Here is a 12553-nt window from a genome sequence, read left to right as displayed (position 1 = left end):
CTTGGCACCGCACAATTTGCAACAAGTATAGTTTTGCCAAAACACACGTTGGGACAGCGTATATCGGTTTTCGTTTGGAAGGGAATTGTTCGGTTTTTTGAAAACACTATTTTTGACAACTGTACATGACCGAGTACTACACATAGGTGTTCTGTGGTACTACATTCTGTAAACAAGCGTGTTGTTCCGCGTGTCAGTGTATGGATAAGCACAGACGCGGAGCAATTGCAACTAGCGCTGAATAACTAGTTCATTTTTAACTGTTCGCTGACTGATTGACGCTGTTCCGATCAGCAATGTCGTTCAGAGATCCCAGAGGGTAAGCGGAAACGTCTTTCGTCTTCGCCCATTCGATCGCAGTGTGCAAAACCTGGCCGCGCACTGAGCCGCACGGTCGGCGTCGTAAAATGGCTGCTCGAGCCTTCTTCCTGCCGACGATCCCTCTCGCGCTCGACTTTTCTTTCGTGATCTGTCGGATCGCAAGCGTTACAGCTCGCAAGCAGCGAATGAAATAAAAGACGTCCACCACCACCACAGACTACCCGCATTGCTGGCATTTGATGCGCAACTGGACCGGGGTGAAACGGGTTATTTTGGGTCGAGGTTCATTGGTTTGCTGTGCGAACCGGTTTTTACGTTTTTTTACGGTGCTGTGAAACACCCGAGGTTTTCACTATGCATTCCCATTGGTCAGTAATAAGCATCGCTGCTGCCCTCGGTCCCATATCCGAAGGCTACGTGCACAGTCTTGCAGCCGCCGAGGGCGTCGGACTACGTGAGGAGAGATAGAAAAGGAGTTAGGCCTAACTAGTTCTTTGCGCACTGGAGGACATTCGCAGGGTCAGTTGTTTTGGCTTTGCGCAGCTGTTTGCTCTTAGAGAAGCTTTGCAGTGCTTTGGGCGATTCCAGTGTTGTGCGCATTTGTGGAATCGGGGAAAATTTGCCCACAAGCTTGGCTTGATCCTGTGAGCGTCAACACTGGGATTAATGAAGACGCAACCACTCTTGCTGTGTTGAATACTGTAAACACGCATTCTGTTGTTCAAGCTGCGGAGAGGAAAGTTTTGTGTGCGGCGCCGTCACGAAAAGCAGCTGCTTCGCTTGCAGTGACATATCCTTGCGATTTGTGTTGCCACCCCAAAACCTTCGATAACCTTGTTTTTATCTGTTTCATTTGTTTTCAAGTGTAAGGGTGTTGGTACATTTCTTGTCGTGGCATATTACAGCTTCGAATCGCCGTGACGACTCTGGCGGTTTTATTCATGCGTATACAATACGCAATAAAACGATGCTAGACAACTGAAAAAGTCATGTTCTGCCGGAATTGGCTCTGACGACCTCGGCTTATGTGATGCAAGACAAGAATCCGTCGAATAGCTTCTCTAGTTTCAAATTTAGTGGTAAACTCTTAATTTCAAATTTAATGAAGGACCTTCAGGCAATGGGGCAACGTACGTGTGCTACCATCTAAAGAGCAGCGTTTGCTTTCAATGTAGCTTGTTTCTGGCACATTTTCGGCGATGAAATGACCATATATATGGCTATGAAGTCGTGTGCCTGTAAATGCGAGCCATCAGATCTACATATATATTATATATGTGGTGACAGATCTAGCTGTTGGTAGAACTGCCAGCAGAATAAGCATTTTATACCCTAGAAAATGTGCTGTAACTTTGAGCTGACATTTCTTAGAGATCTGTGTATTTTTTGTGAACATTTTCAAACTATAATTTCAATATTCCCATTGATAAGGGTGTTGCTCGTGCTTTCTGCTATTTTGTAGATAAGGTGGCACTGCTTCCAAGATCGAGTATAATGCAACACCTGATAATGCATTCCACAGTGAAAATGCAGAACACGTGGATAAAAATGTTTTCTGGGATCATTACTAATGTGTTGGAACACTGGCATCCGGAAAGCAGCCAAGGACTCTCAGCACAACACATTGTGTATACAAAGTATTTAGCAGAGCCTGCTACTCTTTACAATTAGTTTGCGGGCTAGAACCTGGACCACATTTTCAATGGAGCTGAAAATGCTGGAGGCCTGTGTACTTGGGTTTAGGTCCAGGTTAGGAAACTCCAGGTGGTCGAAATTTTTGGAGCCCTCCGCCATGACATTCCTCAATCATATCGTCGTTTTGGGATGTTAAACCTCAACAATATATATGATATTCACGATTAGTAATGCTCCTAAACACCAGACCATAATTATTAATATGAATAATGTATTTGGGAAGTTCATTCGAGCTTTACTTGCAGATTTCACGTCAGCAGGATTGAGGAAAGCATCTGTGGCACTAAAAAGGGGGGCGGTAAAAATGTATCCAGTGATTCATCATATAAACTAGAGTTAAGACTAGAATATATGTTAGAATGTTAATCTTACAAACAGGCACCATATTTACTTTTATAACGCAGGCGTGATATGTCTGAACTAGGGTAACCCACCTTCCTTGCCTAGTCACTGGGGTGCATTGACACTGCTGATGAGAATTTAACTACAAAACATGTTTATTTCACTTATGGCAAGAAATTTTCTCTTGCAATATTTCGTGATCTCTGAAATTAATTATTTGTTTAAGTCAAGTTTGGTACCTGTGTGAACAAAGCTATTTCATATATGTTTAATAGGCCCAAGCACAGTTATTAATATCAGCAAAAACTCGGTAGCTCGGAAAATGGTCATTCACTGGTCCTTCACTGAAACAGCTGTGGCTTATTGTCCACACTTTGTGGTTTAGGAGCCTTAGAAATACAGGACTATGCTTGTTTTACATTCTTGAAGCCATATATTTCGTCCTAGCTTCTTGGAAGTCGAACTTTTGTTGGCTGCGCCAGAAGCATTTGTCGCCGTCATGACCGAGCGGCTAGTGGCTTAATCGGAAGCTTTCATCGCTGAACTTCAGGTGCTGCCAAAGTAATGACAAAGTGAGAAATGTGTGACATTTAGAGCAGCGCCATTTAAGTTGGCTCTAAAAAGCCTTGCTGTCCGCAGAATACCACAGGGCGGCTACATGCCACAGAAATTTGGCTAGCGAGCACAGCAGGTTTGAGAATTTAATGAAAATTCTGCTCGGCGAAACGTGTGTGAGAGAGATATATATAAAAAGAAAACACTCAGGGAATGAAAACAAAAATTCAAAAAAATAAAGCAAGACTGAAATTAAAAGCAGAAAGGTGGAAAGAAAGCATAGAAGCATACACAAAGAAAAGATGAAAAAAATAGAAAGGGAAAGAAATATAAGAGCAGGAAAGGGATAGAAAGCAACAGGTATTAAAATGAGGTACAATAAACAGGAAAAAAAAAAAACAAGACAGGCCATGGAGCACAACTTTACCTTGAAAGTTGGCATCAATAGTGCAGAGGGTTTTTTTTTTTTTTTCTAAGATATTCGTGTCTCTTGTGGGACACAGGACAATAGCTTTCCTGTGATTTGGTAAGACTGGGCTAATTGGTGCGTGCCGACTGAAGCACAAAAAAAGACGTGCGCCGTTAGGAAGAATTTGTTTTCTTTTCCGACTTGTATTCTCCCATGGTACGCGTCTTCTTTTTTTTTTTTTGCATTTAGCGGGCCCTCAATGCGGGGACAGTCCTCTGAGTAGCCAGATGGGTGGTCACATGTAGTTGACTAGATGTCCCTGCCTCCATCTGTAAAATTCTTTTGTACACGAATGGACCTCTTTAAGAAAATTCACCTTACTTTCGTGTTTCATTTGTTATTCATTTGCTGCAATCAGCTCGGTTGCACATTGTAAAAATAAAGGTCAGGCGTTTCTTTATCCTAAAAAAACGTACAATTCACGTGTCATTCCTTCTCACCTCGCCGTTCACCCAGTACTTTCACTTCACAAGCGCTGCACTATTTTAGCCCTGCACTATTAACCCTGATGGCATTCTCCTTAAGATTCGTTGTAAAAAGTGTGGTATTGTTTTTTTCTCTCGTGTCTGTGTTTGCAAGTGCGGCCTTCGTTTACGACAAATCATTATCGACTATCTGAGCCTTCTGTCATTCACACCTAAAATAAAAATACTTGGCTGTCGCACACTTTTCAAGAAGGGAAATGCATCCAAGCTGTGTGATTATTACTGTTGTGTTATAGCAAAGACTCTCCAATCAATGCAAACCGTTTTTTGATAGTGCACCGAGCCATAGGCAGTAATAGACTTGTAGCAGGTGTAAAATGATCAGTGGATAATGGAGGGAAAGTATAAGTTGTGTCGACACTTTCGTGTAGTCAATGCAGTATCGTTGCAACATTGCAGAAGACAACATAAAACCCAACAAAGAAATCAGTAAAGTGTGTGTGAGGGGTGTAACTAACTTCAGTGTTACATTGACCGAAAAAAAAAAAAAATGAATGTCTCCTCAATTCTGTGCAAAGCACTGAAATTTATGGGGCTCAGCTCGAGAAAATCGTAGTTTGCTCGCACAGTAATAAAGGGGCCCCTGAACCACACATGGTCGAAAGGCGAGGCAGTAGTTTCTTTCTCGCCTTCGCTACCCTTCCTGCAAGTGCCGTCTCCTCCTCTCTACCTACTTAGTCATGAAGCGCGGGGAATGTCCGCCCTAAGCAATGAGCCAGTTGAGATTTCGCGCATTTCAACTACATGCGGTCTCCACTTGCGCAACGGCAAGTACAGAGAACAGAACGAATCGCTTTGTCGCCCTCAGTAGTGATACGAGACGACGCAGAACAGGCATGCAGCTGTATGGCAAAGCACTGCAGGGTAGAGGACAGTTTACGGCAGATATCTTGTACATGTCTACTAATAGAGAACTCGTCTCATCCTGACATCACGAAAAGAAACGGTTAGCAGCACTAATTGTGCCGCAAAAGACAGGAAACGCCAAAGGATAATGTAGCTATTGTTCTTCGTAGTTTCACTTGTTTTTAGGGGTCCTTCAACAGAGAGTATTTCAGCGTGCTGCTGCCAATCAGTAATTATACGAAATGTTGGCATCTGTTTGCAAATGATAAAGTTGCAAGCATAGTGTCGAGTTTGCCTGTGCAGAAAGAGTAATTGACCACGGCAAGTTTTGTCTAATCGTGCATTTGTGCATGGCTAGCCTTCTGGAGCCAGAACAACAGAATGCACCGACTATCTAGTAACTGTTCGCTCCATCAGTAATTCTCTCTCTGTGGGTGCTGTTGGGATCAGAATCGGTCTGGGAAATGATACGTGTGACTTGTTAAAAAGCAGTTGAGGCAGTTAAGCCAGTCAATTATTTGTGTCATCGGCACAACCAGTAATGCTTTGTAGCTATTTATTATTTTTTTGCTGATTGTTAATAATTTATATGTAATGGAGTGTTATATAAATAGCAAACACTATCTGCATGGGGTACTGGCATAAAAGCACACCCTAAATGGTCTGCGCTCTTGACTAGCATTAGTTGCGAGACCAAGTTAAGTCTCAGAGAGTCCTTTTTGTTGAAGGAAGACTGCTCTGGCTCAGCATCTAGCTGCTCAGTCTTTTCAATTGCAAACCAATCACATGCACAGAAACAGGACATCAGCTTACATAACATAACAGGGGCATGTGGAATCTAATCTAGAAACCATTGGCTGATGGAAATGACTGTGTGCTATGAGGGAGGGAACGAGAATTGAAAGGTGTTTTGCCTGAGTGCTGGCAAGAGGGCATTATGGATTATAAATGAAATCGCTGGCCTATTACTAGACATTGAAAAAGTGTAGGAGTACGTTGCAGAGCATATTGCAGATGGCCTGTCATGGTGACGAAGGAAAGTGCGGCCAAGAATGGCAGGGAATCGAGTGTTGTGATGGAATTGGGGAAATTTTGCAGACATTGCATGGAAATGCCTTACTAGCAGGTGTGGATGGCATAGAGCTTCCTATAAATACACCGGAGGGAAGTCTGGCACTGGTGTTTATGGGAGGTGCAAGGTAAAGCACTTCAGCCACCATGAGAATTATGTGTAGTACACGGATTTGGCTAATCTTCGTACTTTCGGCTCTGTTTCGCTTTGTCAGCCACTTTGTCATTAGACGACAATCGGAAAATGTTCAGGGGTTGCACTCCACCTCCTTAACCTTTTTAGGCTCGTTATTTCGAATCGGCTCAGGTAGTTCAGAATGGTTCATTCGAAGCAAAACCAAGACACAACAATAAACAAAGCCCCTAGTGTGTTCAAAACCTGCAGGCACAAAGACTGAGCAAATTTGTGTGCTGCCCATAGGTCAGCAGCATCAAGGAAAGCATCTGTGGCACTAAAAATGGGGCAAAAAAATGCATCCAATGATAGGAGATGCCATTTGTCATATACAACTATAGTTGAGACAAGAATATATGTGAGAACGATAATCTTACAAACAGGTACCATATTTGCTTTTATAATGCAGGCGTGATATGTCTGAACTAGGGTAACCCACCTTCCTTTCTTAGTGACTAGGGTGCATTGACACAGCAACAATTCCCATGGTTGCCGGACGATTGCAGCGCCGGAGTCCCATCAAGTTAATTTTAAGAAACTCTACGGTTAATTGGGCACGTTCAAGGAAGGCGCTTTCTTCGGCTGTTGTTGGGATCAGCACCAAGGGACTGACTCCCTGCAGGAGAGACAACATGAACCGTTGGGGGCGTGGTGGTGACGACGGCCCACGAGGCAGCCTCAAGGGCCGCCAACCGGGAGAGCGCCTGCGCAAGCCCAAGTGGGACCTTTCGAGGCTGCCTCCTTTCCAGAAGGACTTTTACAAGGAGCACCCCACCACCGCCCACAGGCCCAAGGTGAGGGGAAAGAACTTAATTACTGTCCATTCTGTAGAATACAGGTCTCAAACATTCCAGGGTGATATAGACCTACCACTAGTTGCCCTATCAGCACCTGTCCATCTTGTTCCCGCATTTTATTTTTTTTTTTTTTTCGATGATGCGAAGCACTTTAAATGACCCCTAAATGAGCCACACCAAATTCAACGACAAGGCAGTGTTTTTTTTTTTTTTTTCCTCGCCTTCACACTCCTTCCGACAAGTGCTATCTTCTCGCCACTTATTTCGTCATTAAACTCGTGAAATTTCGACAGTAAGCGTTCAGCCAGTCAGGATTTAGCACTTTTCTACTACACTCTGGTATGTCCGCTTGCACCGTTGCGGGTGCAAAAACAAAGGGCAATCAGTTTATCGCACACGGTAGCAATGCGAGACAAGGCAAAACAGGCATTTGACTGTGGGGCGATGCAGGGTAGACGACAATTTGCAACAGATTTCTCTCGTATGTTATCCATTCGGGAGCCTATTGCATCCCGACGTCACGTGAGCGAACCGCTCGCATCGCTAATCGCGCCGCAAAAACTTGGAAATGCTGGGACACAATAACATGCTAATTCTTCGTATTTTTAGAGGTGGTTCGAGTCCCTATGAAGGCTAGATTTGTCACAGTATCCTGTCATCACAGTATGTCATGCAGTCACGGTCCCATCACAAGAACGGGTATGTGCCGCAATGGGCAGATCCCACTACGTACGTACCATCGGTCCATTAAAAATGAAGGAGGCAGTGTATAGCCCAACAAATAGTCAACAACGTAAGTGGAGCAGAAACACCCTTCTCAAATGCCCCGGGAAACTGATACTATGCATGTGGGGAAGTAGCACCACCACTTCGAGGTAAGCTGCGTTCGGACACTGCCCTCCGCTGACGTTAGCGGATTGAAAACAACTTTTCCTGCACGCCTGATTTCAGGCTTGGCGCCACTAGTGCCTCATGAAACATCTTTCTCTAAACACTGCATGTAGCTTCACCCCTCCCAAGGTCATGCTAGTAGAGCCGGAACACCATTGCATACATGCGCTTCAACCCCTTTTTTCTTTTATTCTCTTTGTAAGTAATCCGTAAGCTTTTAACATGCAAGGGACAGCTCAGCTGCGTGCACCAGAAAGGAACTTGACGTGCTCGATGGAATGTTTCTGCAAGCGTGACAGCGCACCGCATGATGGCAGAAAGCACAATCTGTGAACACCCAGGGCACAGTTCTGACTATCGACGCTTTTTAGCACTGAAAAGGCAAGGCACATGTACGTAGGCAAATAGTGAAGCTGTTGTGATTTTCTGCCATGATGTTCATAAACCAGCTAGCTCATCCAAGAACCTTTAGCAGTTATTTTGCGCTTCTTGAGGAAAAAGTCTTATGCTTTGCTGAGTGCTACTTGATGTTCTCTCGCCTATTGTGATGTTAAACTGTTTGTTTGGATGAGTTACACAGGCATGAATGAACCAGCTAGCTCATCCAAGAACCCTTAGCAGTTATTTTGCGCTTCTTAAGGAAAAAGTCTTATGCTTTGCTGAGTGCTACTTGATGTTCTTTCGCCTATTGTGGCGTTAAACTGTTTGTTTGAATGAGTTACACGGAAGAGAGGTACATTCCAAAATCGCAGTCCAGATTTTCGTGTTGTGCTAAAGACGGGTATCGATGTGCTCCTTAAATCCTGGCGCCAACTTTCGTACATAAATTGTCCCTATATGAGAGATATGGGAAAGGCCTTTTACAATTGCCACATTAGCTGAGACTTTCCTCGCACGCTGTCTCGTGCTTGCTGCTTTCCTTCTCGGTGTTAACGTCAGGCAAAACTGTTCTCTCGTCGACAGCACGAAGTGGATGCATACCGGAAGCAGCACGACATCACCATCCGCGGCAAGGACGTTCCCAACCCTATTCTGACATTCGAGGAGGCTAACCTGCCGGGTGAGTGGCACTCAGTGGTGTTGTACTGAAAATGCACTGTAGTGAAAGAGTAGTCGCAACTTTGTTTAAAGAGATGAACCAAAGGGGTGACTAACTCGGCTCACTTTTTATTCCCTTGGCTTGATTGTTTTGCATGCTGCGGATTAATGTTATTCCTCGTTTAGTCGCGACTGCAAATTGTGGGCTGGACTTTGTCTTTGTGCCTTATGATGGCATTTGAAGGTAGAGGTTATCAACAGTCCACGCTGACAAAACATTTGAGGGCACTTCGATGACACTGTGAACAACAGAAAGGCTTGCAAAGTCAAGTGTTTCACATCCATAATTTAGGGGGTGAAGCTGAGACAAACTGCAATAACTGAAAAACAGGCTGCTGTGAATGACTTTGTTAGCCGATCCTGAGGATCTTCGTGTAGATATGTCTAACACACTTTGATGGCAATGTACAATAAAGTAATCTAGTCGTAGTCCTCTTCTAATTTTTCATCACAAGGCACCTTAGTTAGAAGAGACATGTCTTCTGGGTCCCTTGAATCTCTCTTGTAATATCATATTACTATATCTGTTCCTGCCTACATAATTGAAAGCCAGTTTAGAGTTGGAACACAGACACTATTCTTGATGTCATGATCTTCGCTACTTGTATGATTCTTTCGTGACTGGACTGAGGGCTTATTTTTTTTCACACCTGGATTCTTGTGGATCCACTTGCTGACAGTGTCGTGCTTTCTTTCTCCCGTGATTGGCCTTACAGATTTCTGCATGTCGGCAATCCGTCAGGCACAGTACAACACGCCGACTCCCATTCAGGCGCAAGGTTGGCCGATCGCCCTCAGCGGACGGGATATGGTCGGCATTGCTCAGACCGGATCGGGAAAGACACTTGCCGTGAGTTTACAATTCATTGCCAGGACAGTCATGGCATTGTTTGTAGGGCGAATCACAATTTGTCTAATCAATTCAGAGTGTGTAGAGCTCATCATAATTGTTTGCAACAAGGAAAAACTATTGTGCATGGCAGGGGGCTGCTTGCTTATTTGCACTAAATATGAAATTTTAGATTGCTAACCTTTTAATGCTCTTAACTCACTAAATTTGCAAATTATCAAGAGATCAACCAGATCTGAATATCTACTATTGAGTATCTTTGAGTGAATCTGCTCTAAGTATTTGCTACCAAGTATTCGATACAAGCCTTGTAGAAGGACCAACTAACTTTTCTAGGCTGTTTTGAATGCTTATATAAATTGGATGTTAGCATTCAAGCAGATGTCTCTTGTTAACAAAAACTCTACCTCAGCCATTCTACAGAGGAAGCAGTAAGACGGCAAGTTGGGCCAGTTGTTGGGATTCATCGTGAACTTGGTTCACAGTGCAACACCAGAAACACAGACACAGTAGTCCTATAGAGGAAATTGTTAGTGTCGGCTTGGCAAGATGTACTTTGAACATTTTATTTCCTAGAGCGATCGAAACATGTACCAGAGTTCTCTCTTTGTGGTAATGATGGCCCATGATGGCTGTGTCTCACAATTGGTGCTTTCATTAGTGCATGCATGCGCATGCTCATGTCTTTTATCTCAGCAATTCGCTCCTTTTTCTCTGCAGTACATCCTCCCAGCAATCCTCCACATCAGCCACCAGCCATACTTGGAGCGTGGTGATGGTCCCATCGTAAGTGATCCTTTTAAACGAAACTTTGGAGATTAATTTTAATTTCTGCCATTGGTATATTCCCAAGGTAGCAGTCTTCCCCGAAACTTTTAGCCCCCCCTCCCCCCCCCCCTTCTCCCTCGGTGGGTTTATTTTGGGACTAGTGTGTAGCACTTTACAAAAAGTGCCCCTTTCAAAACAAGTTCGCTAATTGGGGTGTGAAACTTGCAAGGTGATAACAAGCTCTTAGAGGTTGATGGAAGTCGGCCACTGTAAATTCACTGAAGGTTGCCATGATTGGAAAACAGTCTTTAGCATGTTGTGGGCCTGCTCTGCAATTGGAAATAAATCATCATTAATAAGTGCATTTGCATGACACAAAGCATGTATGCTCACGGCATTTTAAAAAAATTCATACTTTTCGCGCTCTCTGAAATTAAAAATTTAAGAACTGGCGGTTGCCATTATAGCAATGATACATGACGTAGCTGTGGCATCCTGTTCCTCTACTGCCTTGAGCACAGCGGTTGAAAAAATTGCACTCCAAGGACATGAACAAAGTTCTTGCACTTAGTACCTAATGCTATAAAGAGAAACATGAACGAGAAACACAAGAAAGATGTTACAGTAACACACAAACTGTCCAAAACAAGAAAATGAAAAATGGATGCAAATAAAGAGAAAATTTAAATAAAGAAGTATGTTCACATTATGTATGCTTGCATATGTTATACTAGTTTTATGCGGGCACCTTTGATTGCGATCTGGTCAATACAAATGAGGCTCAGGCTTGATCGCGTGCTGCTACACAGGTGCTTTGTAATGTGTAATGCTGTGTTTCACTGGTTGATCTGGAGTGGATGCTGAAATATTGGAGCAAGTTCTCAGACGTTGTGAATACAAATTCGTCATAGGAAAGTAGGGATGCCTTGTGAAGGAGTGTGCAGGCAGTCTGCCAACACTTGCCACGAACCGGTAGCAGAAGCTTTGTCGTAGACCAGATGTGACGGATGTGATGCCGGCTATTTCTGGTTGGTGTTCGAGCAAAGAAGAGCAATTGAGTGTGAAGGGGTTAGATGTGAACCAGATCAGTGTAAAGCTCAAACCTGCTTTTAGTTGACCTGTGAAATTCGGATTGATGGCTGTGGACCAACAAAACGTCCTCTGGATCAAGCAGTGAAAGATGTCATAACTGTGATGTGAAAAAGAGCTGTAGGTGTGCTGTGTCGTGCTTTTTTTACAGGCACTGGTGGTCGCCCCCACCCGAGAGTTGGCCCAGCAGATACAGCAGGTGGCATCGGAGTTTGGCAGGGCCTCCCGCATCCGCAACACTTGCGTCTTTGGCGGCGCTCCCAAGGGACCCCAGATCCGAGATCTCGAGAGAGGTCAGTACTCCCTCCTGCCTTTTTGAAGTGCTGTTTCTTTTCTTCGTGTAGATAAAAAACAGTCCTGCTTAGGCTTGTGAGAGCATATTCGAATATGTGAATGAGTATTAGAGCATTCGTATTTGTACAAATTTGTAGTGTCTGAAATTTCGAAGTATTCAAAACGGACAAGTGGACATATTTGACCTCGTTCAAGCCACCCGAGAAGGTGCTTTCACTGCAGCATACGACCCGAATGCCATGAATTCAACAGTTCAGGGATGATTCACACTGCTGTGATACAATTTGCAGTTGAGGTGTGAATTATATGCAGGGTGTTGCACAGAAAAATACTGTACTAATGTGCTCAAACCTCAATATACAAATTCGGATGTAACGAATTATCTGTTTTAAGGGGGGACGTGGCAAGTAAAACTAATTTTTTTATTAATGTACTGTTTGTGATGAAATTTGGTGTGTGTATGTGGATGATTGTGAGGATTCCAAATATGAAAACCGTTTTCAAATACCTCTTGTACTTTTTGAGTTACAAGCATAATTATACTAATTAATGCTCTTCACACTTAAAGAGATAATTATTGCTAAATGAAATTATTTTTTCATATTATTATGTTCCCAAAGCATCAACTTGTGCAAAGAAGCTATTAGTTGATTTTTCTAGTTCTTGTAACCATAAATAAAATTTCCAAAACATGGATGTTGTTTTGCGCACACATCGCAGTAATTATAAAATGTGTTCTAAAAATTTTAAATGATGAGTAAGAAGAGAGATAAAGCTTTATTGCACTGCTAAAGGCCTCCTGAGCCT

The 12553-nt window shown here is 43.4% G+C and overlaps 1 protein-coding gene across 2 annotated transcripts in view; it reads left to right on the top strand.

Moving 5' to 3' along the window:
* The first annotated feature begins 162 nt into the window (after positions 1 to 162).
* LOC119179470 (putative ATP-dependent RNA helicase DDX5) overlaps positions 163 to 12553 on the top strand; it is a 34314-nt gene continuing 21923 nt past the window's right edge. The window contains exons 1-6 of one of the 2 annotated variants that reach the window (XM_037430547.2): positions 163 to 319; positions 6582 to 6753; positions 8611 to 8707; positions 9462 to 9595; positions 10316 to 10381; positions 11604 to 11745. In XM_037430547.2, the coding sequence (XP_037286444.2) occupies positions 297 to 319; positions 6582 to 6753; positions 8611 to 8707; positions 9462 to 9595; positions 10316 to 10381; positions 11604 to 11745 (634 nt within the window). In that variant the 5' untranslated portion in view covers positions 163 to 296. Of the gene's footprint in view, positions 320 to 386; positions 841 to 6581; positions 6754 to 8610; positions 8708 to 9461; positions 9596 to 10315; positions 10382 to 11603; positions 11746 to 12553 lie in introns of those variants that run through there. The other variant, XM_037430548.2, reaches the window with a different exon arrangement.

The sequence above is a fragment of the Rhipicephalus microplus genome, chromosome 7, assembly GCF_043290135.1.
Source record: "Rhipicephalus microplus isolate Deutch F79 chromosome 7, USDA_Rmic, whole genome shotgun sequence".
Taxonomy (NCBI): Eukaryota; Metazoa; Arthropoda; class Arachnida; order Ixodida; family Ixodidae; genus Rhipicephalus; species Rhipicephalus microplus.
Note: the sequence above shows the minus strand (reverse complement) of the source record. Positions and strands in the feature narration are given on the sequence as shown.